This window comes from Pongo pygmaeus, chromosome 2 (assembly GCF_028885625.2).
Source record: "Pongo pygmaeus isolate AG05252 chromosome 2, NHGRI_mPonPyg2-v2.0_pri, whole genome shotgun sequence".
Lineage (NCBI taxonomy): Eukaryota > Metazoa > Chordata > Mammalia > Primates > Hominidae > Pongo > Pongo pygmaeus.
In genome coordinates this window covers 104,982,229-104,999,873 of record NC_085930.1, presented here as the reverse complement: position 1 = coordinate 104,999,873, position 17,645 = coordinate 104,982,229, and the positions used below count along the sequence as shown (strand labels likewise).

General features: G+C 56.8%; 2 protein-coding genes across 21 annotated transcripts in view; both read right to left on the bottom strand.

Moving 5' to 3' along the window:
- Positions 1 to 5,064: 5,064 nt before the first annotated feature.
- Positions 5,065 to 17,190, bottom strand: SLC26A6 (solute carrier family 26 member 6). Of its 17 annotated transcripts, none has more exons than XM_054481673.2 (21): positions 14,691 to 17,189; positions 12,814 to 12,972; positions 12,588 to 12,727; positions 12,311 to 12,421; positions 11,582 to 11,733; positions 11,219 to 11,383; positions 10,988 to 11,140; positions 10,563 to 10,645; positions 10,332 to 10,479; positions 9,946 to 10,059; positions 9,777 to 9,854; positions 9,403 to 9,498; positions 9,213 to 9,319; positions 8,983 to 9,052; positions 7,963 to 8,055; positions 7,775 to 7,882; positions 7,287 to 7,379; positions 6,219 to 6,398; positions 5,974 to 6,028; positions 5,561 to 5,697; positions 5,065 to 5,342 (listed from the first exon to the last, which is right to left on the bottom strand). In XM_054481673.2, the coding sequence occupies exons 1-21, from the start codon at positions 14,711 to 14,713 to the stop codon at positions 5,328 to 5,330; spliced, it is 2,280 nt and encodes a 759-aa protein (XP_054337648.1). In that variant the 5' UTR covers positions 14,714 to 17,189; the 3' UTR covers positions 5,065 to 5,327. The 17 variants fall into 17 exon arrangements, with proteins under 17 accessions (XP_054337648.1, XP_054337649.1, XP_063517248.1 ...); XM_054481674.2 differs by having other exon boundaries at positions 6,219 to 6,395; positions 14,691 to 17,188; XM_063661178.1 differs by having other exon boundaries at positions 6,219 to 6,509; positions 14,691 to 14,823.
- The window catches only part of CELSR3 (cadherin EGF LAG seven-pass G-type receptor 3), a 25,966-nt gene continuing 24,072 nt past the window's right edge, over positions 15,752 to 17,645 (bottom strand). For all 4 annotated transcript variants that reach the window (XM_054481601.1, XM_054481599.1, XM_054481600.1 and 1 more), the window contains one exon: positions 15,752 to 17,525. In XM_054481601.1, coding sequence (XP_054337576.1) covers positions 17,498 to 17,525 — 28 coding nt within the window. In that variant the 3' untranslated portion in view covers positions 15,752 to 17,497. The remainder of the gene's footprint in view (positions 17,526 to 17,645) is intronic.

The following is a 17,645-nucleotide window of genomic DNA, read 5'->3' as shown; positions in this document are numbered from 1 at the left end:
AGCCTGAATTTCCACCACGTTTCATATAACTCCTCCAGAATTTGCATAGGGGACCCACGAGGAGACATGAAGAGTTAACTGCACATGCCTGAGAACTTTCCAGACCTCCCGCTTCCTTCTACCAATCACCCACCTACTAATCCCAGTATGCATCCCCTAAACCTTTTCTAATAAAATTACTGCCTTAAAGCCAGCACAGGGAGACACACTGGAGCTGGACTCCTGCTTCCTTGCTAGTTGACTTGCAATAAAAAGCTTTTCTTGGCCGGGCGCGGTGGCTCACGCTTGTAATTCCAGCAATTTCGGAGGCGGAGGTGGGTGGATCACTTGAGGTCAGGAGTTCAAGACCAGCCTGGACAACATGGTGAAACCCCGTCTCTACTAAAAATACAAAAATTAGCCAGGTGTGGTGGCAGGCGCGTGTAATCCCAGCTACTCGGGGCTGAGGCACAAGAATTGCTTGAACCCGGGAGGCGGAGGTTGCAGTGAGCCGAGATCACGCCACTGCACTCCAGCCTGGATGACAGGGCGAGACTCCATCTCAAAAACAAAAATGAGCCAGGTGTGGTGGCGCATGCCTGTAATCCCAGCTGCTGGGAAGGCTGAGGTGGGAGAATCACTTGAACCCAAATCTGGTGCCAGGCCCACAACTGTAATCTCAGTACTTTGGGAGGCTGAGGTGGAAGGATCTTTTCAGCCCAGGAGTGAGACCATGGTGGGCAACATAGTGAGACCCCGTCACTATATTAAAAAAAAAAAATTAGTCCAACACGGTGGTATGCACCTGTAGTCCCAGCCACTTGGGAGGCCGAGGCGGGAGGATTGCTTCAGCCCAAAACCCAATGTCACAGTACTGGTTTCTAACACTTCAAGTAGTGAGTCCTTTTGCTCAGTAACACTTTCACCCTGGCCTTCTCCTCACCTATCAGCCAACCCCTAAAATCCAAACACCTGCAGTGGCTCACACCTATAATCCCACTTTAGGAGGCTGAGGCTGAGGATCTCTTGAGCCTAGGAATTTGAGCCCAGTCTAGGAAACATAGTAACAACCCATCTCTACGAATTTTTTTTTTTTTTTTTTTTTGAGACAGAGTCTTGCCCTGTCACTCAGGCTGGAGTGCAGTGGCGCAATCTCAGCTCACTGCAAGCTCTGCCTCCCAGGTTCAAGTGATTCTCCTGCCTCAGCCTCCCGAGTAGCTGGGACTGCAGGAACGCACCGCCATGCCCGGCCAATTTTTTTTTTTCTTTTTTTTTTTTTTTTTGAGACCGAGTCTCACTCTGTCGCCCAGACTGGAGTGCAGTGGCGCAATCTCAGCTCACCGCAACCTCTGCCTCCTGGGTTCAAGCGATTCTCCTGCCTCAGCCTCCCGAGTAGCTGGGATTACAGGTGTGTGCCACCACACCCGGCTAATTTTTTGTATTTTTAGTAAAGATGGGGTTTCACTGTATTAGCCAGGATGATCTCAATCTCCTGACCTTGTGATCTGCCTGCCTTGGCCTTCCAAAGTGCTGGGATTACAGGCTTGAGCCACTGCGCCCAGCCCCAATTTTTGTTTTTTGTTTATTTGTTTGTTTGTTTGAGACAGCGTCTTGCTCTGTCTCCCAGGCTGGAGTGCAGTGGCGAGATCTCAGCTCACTGCAAGCTCCGCCTCCTGGGTTCACACCATTCTCCTGCCTCAGCCTCCCGAGTAGCTGAGACTACAGGCGCCTGCCACCACACCTGGCTAATTTTTTTGTATTTTTAGTAGAGACAGGGTTTCACCATGTTAGCCAGGATGGTCTCAATCTTCTGACCTCATGATCCACCTGCCTCGGCCTCCCAAAGTGTTGGGATTACAGGCGTGAGCCACCGTGCCCGGCAATTTTTGTATTTTTAGTAGAGACAGGGTTTCACCATGTTGGCCAGGCTGGTCTCGAACTCCTGGCCTCAGGTGATCTGCCCACCTCGGCCTCCCAAAGTGCTGGGATTACAGGCGTGAGCCACCACACCTGACCTTACAAACTTTTTTTTTTTTTTTTTTTTTTAAACTAGGCCGGGCGCCATGGCTCAGGCCTATAATCCCAGCACTTTGGGAGGCCAAGGCAGATGGATCGCCTGAGGTCGGGAGCTCGAGACCAGCCTGACCAACATGGAGACCTGTCTCTACTAAAATAGCCAGGCGTGGTGGTGCATGCCTGTAATCCCAGCTACTCAGCAGGCTGAGAGGCAGGGGAATCGCTTGAACCTGGAAGGTGGAGGTTGCGGTGAGCCGTGATTGTGCCATTGCACTCCAGCCTGGGCAACAACAGCAAAACTCTGTCTCAAAAAAAAAGAAAAAGGCCAGCTGTGGTGGCTCACACTTGTAATCCCAGCACTTCAGGAAGCTGAGGTGGGTGGATCACGACGTCAGGAAATCAAGACCATCCTGGCTAACATGGTGAAACCCCGTCTCTACTAAAAGTACAAAAAAAAAAAAAAATTAGCTGGGCGTGCTGGCACACCCCTGTAGTCCCAGCTACTCGGGAAGCTGAGGCAGGAGAATCACTTAAACCCAGGAGGCAGAGGTTGTAGTGAGCTGAGATCATGCCACTGCACTCTGGCCTGGGCGACAGAGTGAGACTCCATCTCAAAAAACAAACAAACAAAAACTAGCTGGGGCTGGATGCGGTGGCTCACACCTGTAATCCCAACACTTTGGGAGGCCAAGGCAGGAGGATCACTTGAGGTCAGGAGTTCAAGACCAGCCTGGCCAACATGGTGAAACTTCATCTCTACAAAAATACAAAAATTAGCTGGGCATGACGGTGGGTGCCTGTAATCTCAGCTATTCAGGAGGCTGAGGTGGGAGAATCACTTGAACCCAAGAGGTTGCAGTGAGCCAAGATCGTACCATTGCACTCCAGCCTGGGAGACAGAGCGAGACTCCATCTTGGGTGGGGGGAGGTGGGGGAACTAGCTGGGTGTGGTGGCATGTGCCTGTAGTCCCAGCTACTTAGGAGGCTGAGGCAGGAAGATCGCTTGAGCCCAGGAGGTCAATGCTGTAGTGACTGGTGATCACAGCACTGCACTCCAGCCCAGGGAACAGAGCAAGAGCCGATTTAAAAAGAAAAAAAAAAAATCCACACGGCCCCTAAAACCTTTTGCTTTCCACCAGGGGCATCACCTCTCTAGGCTGACCAAACTCGCAGGTCCCCCACACCCAGCCTCAGCCCCACAGTCCACATCGCAGTTGGGTGAGTGCTCAAAGATGTGGGATCAAAATCCACAGGCAGCTCCCCCGCTGTCAGAACAAAGCCCAAAGGTTCCCCCTGGACTGTGAGGTCCCCCCACTCTCTCACCTCAGCTCATGCTGCCCCTGCCTCCCATGGGCCTGCCTCAATACCCCCACTGTTCCCAGTGCCAGGACCACAGCCCCCCAGGCCTAGAAAGTTACCTTCTTATGGCTGGAGTTTCAGTTCCAGGGTCACCTGCTGAGTCCCCCTCCCATGAGCATCTTGGGTAACATATGACCTCTTCTATCACATGACCCTGCTTTATTTTCTTCAAAGCATTTCTAACTACCTGCAATTTCCTGTTTGAGGTCTAAACTGCCCTCTCCAACATATAAGCTTCATTCAAACAATATTTACTGAGCAGCTGCCAGGCACCATTTCTGATGCTAGGACGTGGTGTGACAGAGTAAATAAAAGCTCTTATTTCCTGGGGCTGAACTTCTAGGCCATGAGTTGTGGGGGGGTGATGGTGCCAGGCACCAACACAGACCATGATAAAACAGAGCCAGGCAAGGGTGCCTCTGCGATTTGAAGGGCAGGGTGGCCTCTGTCCATGCTCAGGATGGTGCCCAGACCCCAGCACAGAGCCTGGCACCTGCTCAGCACCTGATGAACAGCAGCGTTCACATGTTTGGAGCAGAGGACCTGAGCCCAGCATTGTTTTCGAATTTCCTGGAATTTCCTCATTTATTTATTTTTGAGACAGGGTCTTGCTCTGTCACACAAGCTGGAGTGCAGCTCCCTCCAGCATGATTTCAGCTCACTGCAACCTCCGCCTCTTGGGTTCAATCGATCCTCCCACCTCAGCCTTCCCAGTAGCTGGGATTACAGGCGTCCAGCACCATGCCCAGCTCATTTTTGTATTTTTAGTAGAGATGGGGTTTCACCTGCCTTGGGCCTCCCAAAGTGCTGGGATTATAGGCCCGGCATCTACTCATTTAATATTCACTGAGCAACCCTTGAAGCAAGAACTGTGGCCACTCATGCTCTACCGATGAACAGCACACTGAGGCCCAGACAGATCCTAAGACCCGGCCCCTCCCCTGCCATCACTGTCAGCTGGCCCAACGCCCCACTGCCTGCTGGGTCACATGCCCAGATGTCAGCATTTAATGGCAGAAATCAACACACACTCCTTGGCTGACAGTGTTCTACCATGCCCAGGTGATCTGTCGCCCATGCAGTGGCATGATCTGGGCTCACTGCAACCTCTGCCTCCCAAGTTCAAGCAATTCTCATGCCTCAGCTTCCCGAGTAGCTGGGATTACAGGCATGCATCCCCACGCCCGACTAACTTTTGTATTTTTAGTAGAGGCGGGATTTCACCATGTTGGCCAGGATGTTCTCGAACTCCTGATGTCAAGTGATCCACCTGCCTCTGCTTCCCAAAGTGCTGGGATTACAGGTGTGAACCACCGTGCCCGGCCCGGTCATGCTGATTCTTAAGCATAGAGCAGCAGTGTGGGGGAACAGCTGCTCCTAGGTGTTCACTCTATATCCTCCAGGGACTGCCCATTGGCACCCATGCTGCCCTGTACCTTCTCAGGTATTCCTGAGAGCAAATTATTCCTGAGAAGCAGCTCTGGTTCCAACTGTTTCACAGCTGAGGAGACAGGGAGTGAGGGCTATGCATGGCTGGGGAGAGACCTTAACAGGGGATGCCTCCACAGCTCCCCTGCTCTCTACCCTGACCTCCCGAGTCTTTCCTACACCTTCTGCCCTGTCTCACCTTCAGGGCACAGGAAGGGTCAGCAGCCACAGCTGTGGACCACCCACCACCAGGGCCCCACCAAGCCACAGCAGAGCCTGGAGTTGAGCAGACAAATCTTTATTCCTGAGGCTAAAATATGCACCAGTTCCCTCCCTGTACCCCGCCACTGCCAGCCTGACTGCATGCAGGCCCTGTCCCAGACCTGGAGTGCTGAACTTGGAGTCCCAGGACCTCCTTCCCTGAGTTGCGTGTGTGTACATGGAGGGGACTCCTGGGTAGCACCTGGAGGCGGCCTAGGGGTGAGGGGCTTCTCAAGGGTGCCCTGCACCTCCAGAGGTGCAGTCTTGGGCAGGATGCAGCATGTTCAGAGTCTGGTGACCTGAGCGGGCAGAGGAGGGGAGGCTCCAGTCAGTTTCCAAAGGACACAGACCAACCCCCGCCCCTAGGAACAGCTTTATCCAAAGACAGCGGAGAAAGCACTGGGCCCACTGGGGACAGAGCCATGGCCACCAGGAAAGACTCCCTGGAGCTGGGGCCAGGGTGGGGACAAGCAATAGATTAACAAAAAAGAGCTCGGCAGGTCAGAGGTCAGCTCACCGAAACAGGGCTGTCGGGGACAGGCCTCGGGTGTTGGAGGGCAAAGGTGACAGCATCATGGACAGAGGCAAAGAGATGCTTCTTGGTGATGGATGCATCGAAGAAGTGCCCAGCCTCAAGCTGGCTGACCACAGGGCCTGTGGGCAAGAAGTAGGCCTCCCCTGACTCTCAGAACCTCCAGGAACTCAACTCCTGGGAGCCAACAGAATGCCCTGAACTCATTACCCCTGACCTCCACCCCTGAGGCTACAGCTGAATCCACATCACTTATAACCCTGGACTCCTGTCTCCCAGGACACCTCTGACCTCCAGTGCCAGAGAAAGACTTTTTCCTTGTGCTACTTGGAAAATCCCTTGGCCAAAAGTATCCTACCCTCTTCCCAGGTCCCTCCTGCTGTTCCCACCCTACTCACTTTGGCAGGCCGCCATGTACACCTCCACCTCGATCTCCCGGAAGTCATGGAAAATCTGTAGCGGAAAAGGGGGCCAGCCTCAGAGGGAGGCTCAGGGACTTAGAGCGGGGCTCGGGCAGGCTTGGGGAGGGAGTTTAGAAGGGGAACTTTGAGGGTTTGGGGAGTCAGAGGCTGGGAGTGCTCTCAGGGCAAATTACAAGGTCGGTGTGGAAGCTCGAGGGGCCTTGGCCTGCCCCCGTCCTTACATTCTTCAGGCTCTTGAGGCACACAGTGTCCACAAAGGAGAGGGCACCCAGGTCCAGGATGAGGCTGTGGAAGTCTGGCTGAGGCAGGCCCAGGGCCTTCAGTGTGGACCCATCTGGGGCCTTGGAGTCTTCTTGACCATTGGCTGTTGCATCTTCCATCTTATCTCCTGGGCTCACCTGCTGGGGAGCCAGACATGCTGCCAGGGCCACCCATGAGAGGGTGAAGGCAGGACTGGCCACACACAGACGTGCGGGAACACGCAAGGTCAGATGCGGAGCATGCACGGGACACTTAAGGACACAAACATGGGGGAGTCACATAGGTGTGCAAAGACAGGAATGACAGATGTGTGGGGACACGCAGGAGGGCACACCTACTGCTCTGCTACCTCCTGGGCCGAGGCTGCACAGGGACACGAGAAGGGACGGTGCTGGGAGACCCTGTCCCATTCTCATCAGCCAGGGCTGAGTGGGAAGGGGGCCCAGGAGCAGGCCAGAATAGACACAGGCATCCACATGAAACACACGCAGACACCTCGGCACCCTGCCCTGTCTGAGTCTCTAATTAAGTTTGGCATCCTCTTTGATCCCTAAATTTTTTTTTTTAGAGACAGGGTCTCACTTCATTGCCCAGGCTGAATGCAGTGGTTATTCACAGGCACCATTAGAGCGCACTGCAGCCCCGAGCTCCTGGGCTCAAATGATTTTCCCGCCTTAGCCTCCCGAAGAGCTGGGACTACAGGCGCATACCACCACGCCTGCCTTTGACCCCTTGATTTTCTCTCATATACCCAATCCCTTTCCTCTATCCATGAGCAGACTCTGGGGGGAGTCTTGTGGCATCTACAAATTCAAGGTCTTCATCTAGGCCTGAGAATCTAAGCCTAGATTCTGTGGCATATCACGACTCTCTCTGAAGAATATCTGATCCAGCCTCCACTCCTCCTGCCATCAGCGCAACACCCTCGAGCCCACAGCTGCTGGGTCCATGGCATTCCTCATGAGACGTGTGGATCCTGCATCTCTGCAGCTCACAGCTGTCACCTCCTTTCCCACCTCCAGTCTCACCATCGTCTTGCAGTCCTCAACGTTGTTGCTCCTCATGTCTTCAAGGCTGGTGTTGACATTAATGGAAACTGAGGCGCCCTTGGAGGAGGCAGCCTACACCAGGGAAGACAGGGAATGGGAAACAGCTATCCCGGCTGCCATGACAGCCATGTCACATAGGCCTGGTGATGCCCCCTGGTGCTGGGCAGGTAGGTGGGCCAGAACCAGAAGCTATGGGACCTGCAGCAGCCAGGCTGAAGCTCCTGGAACAGCCGTGAAAGGGAAGAGGACTGTGACGGTTCTCACTGTCACTGGTTCAGATGATGGGAGAGAAAATGCTGCCTAGAGCCCAGACCTGCTAGGGGAGTGAGGCAGGGTCCCTGGGAGCATGAGGGAGAAAGGGGAAGGGATGAGGAGTGAGGATGAGGGAGGAGTCGGGGGCCAGGAGAAAGGCTGGGGCAGGGAGAAGGGGGCAGGAGACAGGGGTCACCAGACAAAAGGGGCCCTGCCTGTTTCTGAAGCTTCTCCTCTTTCTGCAGTTGCTTCAGCTTCAGCTGCTCCCGCTTCTTGAGCAGTTTCTTCTTCTGGGAGATAAGGAAGTCGACATCTACCCCGCACTGGAGGCAAACATCAGAGAAGGGTTGGTGAGCTCTCTGGGAGCTGGGGCCTGACACCCATCCTGGGGACTCCGTCTCACCCTCTGCTTCAGCGCATCACTGTAGAACTCAGCGTTGGCAAAGTACACGGTGGCCGAGGAGCGGAAGACCTTCACCCCTGGGACTTCCTTGGCCTGCGGATGAGGCAGAACTGGTGGTGGATGAATCTCCTCTCTCCTGGCTGCATCCTGTTCTCCTGCCTTTCCTTCCCTAGTGTGCCCAGTGCCTGCCACCACCCAGCCCTCTGCTCCCCAGGCTGCAGTCCAGGCCCTCCCAGGGGCTTAGGCCACAAGCCTGGCGGTGTCATCTGCATCCCCCAACAGTGCCTCTCCCTCCCCACCTCTCCTGCCACCACCCAGGCAGGCTTCACAGGCTCTTAACCTTTCTCTTGGGTTTCCAATCCCTGCCTTGTGATCTGTTTTCTGCACCCAGACAGAGGTCCTCCTAGGCTGTCATACCAATCAGACCTTCCCCGCTCCCACCCCATTCAGGTGACAGCCCGGGTCTTTGCTGGGCTCCAGGCATGCATGGTAAGGGCTGGGCTGCCCCCTCATCCTCTCCCATGTCTCAGACCCCTTAGTTCCTCCCCGCACTGCCTAATTGCACTGCGCCCATGCTGCAGGGAACAGCCTTGTTTTATTCCAGAGCCCCCCACCTATGTTCCTAGCACTTGGCCCAAGACCTCTCAGGAGATAAATGGATGACTGAGGACTTAGTAACCCCACTGATCAGATCAGGAAATGCCTCCCTTCCATCCTGGTGCCCCAGGGAGCTGCCACTCCGGCTCTCTGACCCACGGCTGCTCTGCAGGTGGAGCTTATGCTGTTGACTCCACGACAGACGCCTCCCCAGCCCCAGACCCATCTCTGTCCACTCTCCCTCTGTCCCTTCATACCTCTAGAGGGGGTCGTAGACCTAAACTCCTCCCTTGAAATCCCAAAGACCAAAGCCAAAGTATCCTCAGCCCCCAGTGCCCTGGCCAAGTGTGGAACGAATCCACAAAGGCTCATTCTTCCTCCGTCTCCCCATCCACGCCATCTCGCTCAGCCCCTGACACTCACCTCTGAGTACTCTGCCACATCTCTGTAAATATCCGTGTCTGGGACCTGCCCCAGGACAGAGTAGTGGGGCCTGTGGAGGAGAGAGAGAATGCATGAAGAGGGGGCAGCAAAAGGGGATAACAGAGGGGTCCGAAGGAGCCTGAAGTCCCCAGAGATGTGGGGAAAGCTGCAGGGAGCCCTGTGGCACTCCCTCACTAGCTGGAATGAGGGGACCAACATGGTGGACTCACATCTGTGTCCGGACCACCACGAGCAGCAGGGAGAAGATGACCGCAACCACCAAGCCAAGGTCCAGGTTCAGCAGGATGGTGGCCGTGAAGGTCACCAGCCAGATAAGCTGAAAACAGAGGGCAGCGGTTGGAGGGTGGCGAGGAGCCATGGGGCTGCCCAGTCCCTGCCCCGGTCTCCCAGGGCACTCACCAGATCCGCCCGATTGGCCTTCCAGAGGGAACGCACGTCGCTGAGCTGCCGCAGCATGCCCTTCAGGTTCACAATGATGATGGCTGCCAGGACCGCCTGAGGTGGGGACAGTGCCACCAGGGGCCGTTGACGGCACCCGATGCTGACAACCCTCCCCATTAAGGCAAGGCCAGACTAAGCCCAAGCACTCAGGCAGAGCCCCAGACACAAACCCCCACCCAGCCCCTGACCCTTGTCTCCAAATCTCACCTTGAAGATCTCAGCCTTGAAAAAAAGAACCTAACCTTGTGTCCCTACCCCTCGCCTGAACCTAGACTGGCTGATTTGAGCCCTGGCCTGGCCAAGACCTGAAGCCTGGCTGGGTGGGGGCTCACCTTGGGCAGGTCATGGAAGAGTTCCCCAAGTTTGACAATGATGAGGAGGATGAAAAGGGAAGAGATGGCTCCAGCAACCTGTTCGGGGAGGGGGTGAGCAGGGGCGAGACCCCCTTCCCCAGGCAAAGCAGTGTGCATGCCCACACCCATGCCCACACCCAAAGCCCACCTGCGAGTTGCCCCCGGTGCTCTCCTGTACCAGGCTCCGAGACATAGAGCAACTCACGGGGAAGCACTGGAAGATGCCTCCGATGAGGTTACTGAGGCCCAGGGCCACCAGCTCCTGACGGGGGACAGTGTGGGTGTAAGGAGACTTCCTAGAAGTGGCTGGTCACTGTTCCACTGTATCTAGACCTGTGCATCTCCAATCTCCATCCCCACCAAGTGGCCCCCAGAGACTGGATGCTGTCCCACACGTCCTGCTCTCCTACCCTCAGTCCCCCACGTGGCCTCAGCACATCTGCTATCTCCCCGTGTCCCACCTGTTCCTCCCCCACCCGTTGCTGGCGCCTCCATACACTTGGATGCCTCCTACACATCCCGCATCACCCAGACCTGGTTGCTGTCCACCCGGTAGCCGTGCCTCAGGGCGAAGATCTTCCCCAGCGAGATGGCAATGGCGAACCCAACCACAGCGATGGTGAAGGCGCTGCCCACGAGCTTTGAGAACAGCTGAGTGTTGGGGGCCACTGGGGGCACCAGCCTGTGAGAGGTATCCGTGAGGCCAAAGCAAGGTCCTGGCCTGGCTGCCCAACCCTCCCTGACCTGATGGAGGCCAGAGCTCACCCTGCAGGGATGTTGCCCACGACATCTACCTCAAATCTGTGCTTCAGACCCATGCCATAGGAGATGCCTGTGGCCCCGATGAGCTGTGGGAGAGGACAGAGTCAGGGAGGCAGATGCTGGCATCATGGTCAGGGGGACACATAAACCACTGTGGGGTGAGGAGGGAGACACTGGGCAAAACCTTCTTCAGGGGTGGGAAAAAGTCACGTAGGGTGAGAGGCAGGCAACACCATTTCGGCTATGGGGAGATGCTGTCAGGGGCAGGAAGAAACCAACATAGGGGCTTTCTGCTGTGCCCCCCACAATACCCAAGAACCCTCCCAGCCCCCCTCCAGCTGGCCCTCAAATACAGAAGGCTGCCCACGTGGCAGGGACCCAGCCTGACCTGCCCTTCTCCCCTGCCCGCCACTCCCTGGCCCTCGAACCGTGAGCAGCTCCCCGGGTATCGGTATGGGCAGCTGCTGCTGCAGCTTGTCATTCAACAGCTTCACCACCACGAGCACCACCCCAGCCACAGCTGCAGTGACCACGGTGCCAACCTTGCTCTGGGGCAGCTTCCGGCAGACCTCCAGCACTGTCTGAGGAGAGGCCGGGTCACAGCCAGCACTCAAGGCCATGGGGCACACCTACCCCTCCCTCCTCCCACCCTCACTCACATAGATGAGGGACAGTGGCCCAGAGTGGCTGCTCAGATGGAGGCCAAACACATACTTGAGCTGTGAGACGAAGACCTGCACAGCTGCAGCTGTGGTATAGCCTCGGACAAGAGGCTCTGACAGGTAGGTGACCACGAAGCCGAAGTGGATCAGGCCCAGCCCCACCTGTGGGGCGGCCAGGGGCAGTCAGGAGAGGCAGGGGTCCTGGGGTTGCTGATGAGGAGCGCAGGGCAAGTGGGATGGGAGGGGGATGAGTGGATGGCGAGAGGAGGACGACGATGGTCAGACACTCAGGGGAGTACAGACGGGGCAGTGGCGGGAGCAGAAGTGGTGGGGGGGCACATATTCCTGACTGTTCCACACCTGGAAGAGGCCAACCAGGACACTGAGCGTGGAGGCCACCTGTACCCGGGCAGCGTCTCTGGCTGTCTCATTGATCATGGAGTCGTTCAAGGCCTGCGGGGCCAGGGATTCTGTCACACTGCCCACCATCACAGACATGACAGCAAAGGTCCCTGTAAGGACGGCACGGGGCAGGTCTGAAGGGGAGAGGACACTGCCCTGCCCTGGAGCCCTGGTCTTAAGAGAGAGGCCAGGAGATTTCCAGTTCTGGACAAATGTACTCAGATTATGGCTGCATGAACAGGGACAGTGCTGGCGGTTCAGGTTTGGCCAGGCCAGGAGTGAACCCTGAGCTCACGGGCCCTTAAGCGTGGCTAGAAATGCTGGCCCTGTCTCATCTACCCTGTCCCACCTGTGTCTACTGATCCAGGGACACAGAGGCTCTCTGTGGAGTAGGGAAGGGGTCAGGGCTTGCCTCAGGCTGCTCAGGCCTCTGCCAAGTTCCAGGCCCCTTGGGCTGCCTCACCTACTCACATCTTCCTGGAGCCAGGGCTTTGAGGTCCCCTGCCTCTGTGGTCCTACAGTCAGGGGTCTAGTCCTGCCTGGGGATGACGCGTGGGCTAGCCCAGGGATGCAGCACCAATGCTGCCCTCTTCCCCAGCCGCTCCTGCCCTGCTCAGTGCCGCCTCACCCTGCCCTCCATGATGGATGTGGGCATCCTCCTGGAAGGCTAGGCCTGCCTCCACTTACCCACAGAGATGTGCCGGGAAGTGCCAAACAGGAAGTAGATGAAGACGGGGTAGAAGGAGCTATAGAGGCCAAACACAGGGGGCAATCCAGCCAGGAGGGCGTAGGCCAAGCCTAGGGGTAGAATGGTAGCAGTGCGGGCCTGGAGAGCAGATCTTGAAACGATAAGGGAATCCCAGCCCTGGGTCAGGTGCCATAGTTCCAAGGTAGAGGTCATGGCCCCAGTTTTGGGCATCACAGACCACAGGGTTTCCAGGCCGACGCACTGAAGGTGGCTCACCCTGTGGAAGCTGCATGATGGCCACACTCAGGCCGGATAACAGGTCACCCACGAGCCAGTCACGCACAGGATACCGGGGTAACCAGACCAAAACCGGGAGGTGTTGGAGTAGAAGGGCACGGGCCCGAGCACGGGAGCACCTGGGGACATGATATGAGGGGTAGGTGTCAGGAACAGGGGCTACCTGGGCCCTGCCAGCGCCCCCAGGCCCCAATCTTGGCCTTACTGCAACCAGGTCTGCCACTGGCGGGTCCTAGGTGCTGAGCCCCAGCGCCCCAGCTCCTCCAAATGCTCCTGGTTCAGCAGCGGCCGTTCCATGTGGTAGTCTCGCCTCCGCAGCTCCATTGCTTGTGTTGCAGACAGCAGTGCCTGCGTGTCCCTCGGTCTGGGGTGGCAAGACCAAAGAGATACAGTGAGGGCATCCCTGGCCCAACCTCCCCTACACCTCCACCTAGGACCAGAGAGTTACCTACCTGATTTTTCTGGGCCCTAAGATCAAGGTACAGTATTCCAGCCCCCAGCTGGCATCTGTGGGCCACATGCCCAAACTCAGACAGGGGCAGTACCTGAACTTTGGCTGGTGAGAAAGCCTCTTTCTAGGACAAAGTCCCCCAAGTAGGGACCGCAGGATGAGCACTATCTATACCTCCAGCCAAGATGTGGCTGCCCGTGCTGAGTGTTCTACCAGTCCAGGTCCCAGGCTGCTCCCTCCCCCACCCAATCCCTCTCCCCTAGCCAATCCCTGTCCAGTCCCCAGGTCCTCCTCCAGCTGCCCCGGGAGCCCACTGCTGGCTGAGAGCACACTCAGGGAAGGGGTCCAGCAAACCAGCGGTCCAGGTCCTCAAGCAACTCCTTTCCCAAGCCTCAGGCCTCAGATGAGACCCTCCCCTCTAAGGGAAGGAAAGTGTTGGGGCCAAGCTTGCCCCTGGGCCTCCAGCCCCAGGGTTCAGGTTGTAGATGGCTCAGGCCTGGTATGGGGAAGCCAAGGATTGGCTCTCACCTGAGAAGGAGCTTGCTCTTGGAGTGGCAATCTCTCACCTAGAGGGAGAGGCTCCCGCCTGGAAAGGGAAGTACCCACTTGAAGTGGGGGAAAGAGCTCACCTGGGAATAGAAGCTTTCAAGGGGAATCTCACCTAGAGGGATCTCTGACCTACCAGGGAATCTTTACCAGCCAGGCAAGTTCTGACATAGGGGGAATCTTCCCTCTGCCCAGAGGTACCTACTTGAAGTCAGAGAAAGATCTTACATGGGAAGAGAAGACCTAGAGGGAGAGGGTTCTCACCTGGGGGGTACTCTCCCATAGGGGAAGCTCTGACCTCGGGGGAGGCTCCCACGTGGAATGGGGAAAAGCTGTCACCTGGGAATAGAACTCACAGAGGGATCTTACCCGGGGGAAAACTCTAGCCTGTTGGGGAAGCTTTCACCAGTTAGGAAAGTTCTGATCTAGGAAAAGCCCTGACCTGGGGAGAGGATCCCATTTGAGGGACAGGAACTCACCTGAGAAGGGCCTCTAACCTGGCTGTACTGTTGGAGGAGTGTGGAGTGGGTGCAAGGAAGATCCTCAGAGACTCTTGGGACCGCTATCTCAAGGAGATCTTAGAGCCCCCTCTCCTTTCCTACGTGAGTCACTCAGGTCTTCTTAAAGGGCTCCCTCCCCCGACAACGTGGGGCCCGCGTTTGGAGGGCGGAGCCTTGATCATTGGCCCCTCCCTGTAGGAGGGCAACTGGGGCCAGAAAGGCCGGAGCGCTCACTCCGCGGTCAGTGGAGCCGGGTGGACTCGGGACCCAGCTGAAAGCAGCTAGTCCACGGGCCGCCGCCAGGGACTCCCGGCCCCCACGCACCCCCGCCGGCACGTCTCCTGGCCGGGCTCCTCCGCACGGAGCTGCCTCCCTGTGGCCTGGGATGGCCCTCGGGCGTCACAGCAGCGGCTTTCCGCACAGCCCAAGGGACTGGGGTCGCGCCGGCTCCCGCCCCCACCCCTTGCTGCAGAGGGCAGCCGCCTGCAGAAAATCGGCAGAGGTAAACCGAGGCGTCGCAAGTGGAGAATGCCTGCTCCAGCGAGGCGCTTGCGCGGGGCCACCGAGGCTGTGCGCTGAACTCACCCCGACGCATCCGCCAGCCCCATGGCTCGCAAGTTGTCCGGTGCGGGCTGCTCCTGCTGCTCGGGCTAGAGGCCTCTACGCTCCGGAAGGCGGCGCCGGGACCGCGTGAGGCCAGCTGCGCGCTCCCGGGGGCTAATCCCGGGGCAGGACGGGGAGGCTTGGGCCAATCAGCGCGCTGGGGCGGGGCCTAAGTGGCGCGCGCCGGGCGGGGTGAGACTGGAGAAGGAGGATTTAACCGCTTCCTCCCCGGCGACCTGGCCTATGAGGCCTCTCGCTGCTCGCCCGGCCGTCTTCCCGGAGCTGGATGGGACTGCAGAACTGGAACTAAGCACCCGCGCCAGGCTGGCCGCAGTCGCGCCCCCGGGCCCTGAGTAGGTTGAAACTGATCCCAGGTCCTGGCTCGGCGGAAGGTACTCACGGAGTGGGAAAGGGAAACTCCACTGGCCGGTGACCCCAGCCTTAACTCGTAGGGTATCCAGGTCTGTGGGGCCTCTCATGCCTTCAGCTGAGAGCGCCACCCGCAGGCTTTCTGAGACTACGCATGTCTTTGAGACCCAGAGCCCCTTTTAACTCTGGCCACCCAGGCCAGAAATGGTTGGAGGATCCCCTCTGCTGCACTAAGCACAGACCGGACATAGCTCCCAGAAGGTTACTGCGCGGGCCGCCGAGGAGAATGGTGGGGGTCAGTGTTGTTGGGTGGGCGTCAGTGCTGTTGGGTGGGCAAGGCAGGAACTGCAAGAGCAGTTTCACCCCAGGTGAGGACAAAAAATGCCGGGTCAGGGCTGCAGACCCTGAAGAATTAGGAAGTCCTGTTGCCGTTGCCTTGACCAGCGGGGAGGCTTCCCTTAGCGCCTTATTCTCAGCACCTGTGCTCCAACATCAGGCCCCAATCACAAAGTGAGGGGCCAGATTTCAAGGTGAAAGAGATCTGCCATGAAATGGGCTAAAAGTAGCTGGATATTCTTGGGAGGGGCTCAGATTCCTCCCAAAGGTCAGTCTGGCTTGAATCATTCACAGCTTCCATCCTACCTCCCCAGCCCCCAACAGGAAAAGGCAACAACTGTTTTCTATAGAAGTTTATTCCCAAAACAGAGCGCGGCTTCACGGAACAATTTACACAGACAGGAAAGAGGGCCGCTGGGCTGGAGGAGGGGAACCCCAGAGAGGGGCATCTACGAAACCTAGGACATAGCAAAGACACCCTCCCACCCCCCAGCAGGCCACTCAGCCCTTCAAGAGCTGGGGTCCTTCTGGGTAAGGAGAGTTTGGGTCCTGGCTGGTGGGATTTAGCTCCAATCAGGGAAGTAGAATTTCTAATCTCCCAGGAAACTGCTTCCCAAGAGTATGCATGGGGTGGTGGGTGAGGAGGTGTCTGCACAGACCACCCCCCAACCCTGCACAGCCACTCTCCCCAGTGGTTAGAGGACGCCTACTCTCAAGGTCTTCTGGGTCTGCTGTTAGACAGGGGACTCAAGGCTGACCTTCGGCCTGGGAGAGCTGGTGGTTAGAAAAGCCCTCAAGATGGCCAGGTCAGGGTCCTCACAGGTGGGTCCGCCAAGTCCCTCTCCCACTTTCCCTACCTTTCACTTGTAAACAAAGGGAAAAAAAATTATCTACTGTAAACAAAGTATAAAACTCAAAGTTTTGAGTTGTAAACAAAGTAAAAACATTTTTTGAATCTGGACTTGTAAACAGTCACAAAATTTTAAAGTCTTCAGTTCTGGACAGCAGACAAAATAGCAAAAGTAAGAGTTTTGTGAACAGGGTCGTAACAGTCATTTTTCCCTTTTTAAGGGAATAAAGGAGGAGTGGAACGGAGTCACTTCCTGCAGCCCAGGTGCCTAGGGCCACGGAGGATCCTGTAAACATAGGAGGCAGTGGCACCTACATTCTGGGTCTTGAATTCCCTTGTTTCTGCTCCCTTTGCTCACCTTCCCACCCTACCCTTCAGAATCAATTCAAGCAGGGGGCAGTGTCAGGGAATCAAATGGCACCACAGACAACTTTTGCTTGCTGCAGGGGCAGGTGAATGACCCCTCCACCGACCCTCTGCGGGAATGTCTGACTAGAGGCCCAAGCCCCTCCCAATGGGAGACAGGGAAGCCTTGCTCTGTAAACACGACATCAGCTGCTCCACCAGCACCCCACAGCATCAGTCCTAGGTCATAAGGCAGTAAGTGGCAGGGACTCCACATAATAAACACACACATCCACCGGGAGGGGCTGTATGAGCAAGCCCCCATGGGGAAGTCAGAAGACCCCTGTTTCCAAGACCAACCCCCAGCCCCAGAAGTTTGGCCTTTGGAGCATTCAAGAAAAAGCAAAGAACAATTCTGTACTTTGGGCCCCTGATGATACTCAGATCAACTTGGGAGTGGAATAGGGGGAGGAAGGCATGTGTCCCACTCATCTGAGTCCACCCCAGGAAGGAGAGAGAGATGAGCATAGGGTTTGCTCGGGACCCAAATGGGGTCAAACTGCATCTCTCCCTCTATCTCCCTCCCCCTCCCAGCCCAGCCTCAAACTCCCCAGGAGACAGAAAAGCTGAAAAATAACATAAGCATCTCTCTGGTTACAAAGGTACAAAACATATAAAAGTCTCCCTCCAGTCCCCCCTCTCTGCACCTGTCACACGCATGCTCACAGATGCGCATGGAGCTTCAGCCCTGCCACATCAGGTAGAGCTGGGGCACCCACCACTGGGGAGCAGGAGGCTGCCTTGGGATCTGCCCCCACTCCTGGAGTCTCTCCTGTTAGCCTAGATCCTCTGTCGCCCTCAGCTGTTCCTCGTCCACGCCGTCATCCCCTCAGGAGTGACCCTCACTTCTGGGAACTCTGGAGGCACATGAGGAAATCAGAGGTTGGTGCCCAGAGGACTCCGAGTCAGGCGGCTCTGGACTGCCCCACCACATTTGGCCTGGGTGCTTCCCTTGCCTCCACCATTGCTCTCGCCTC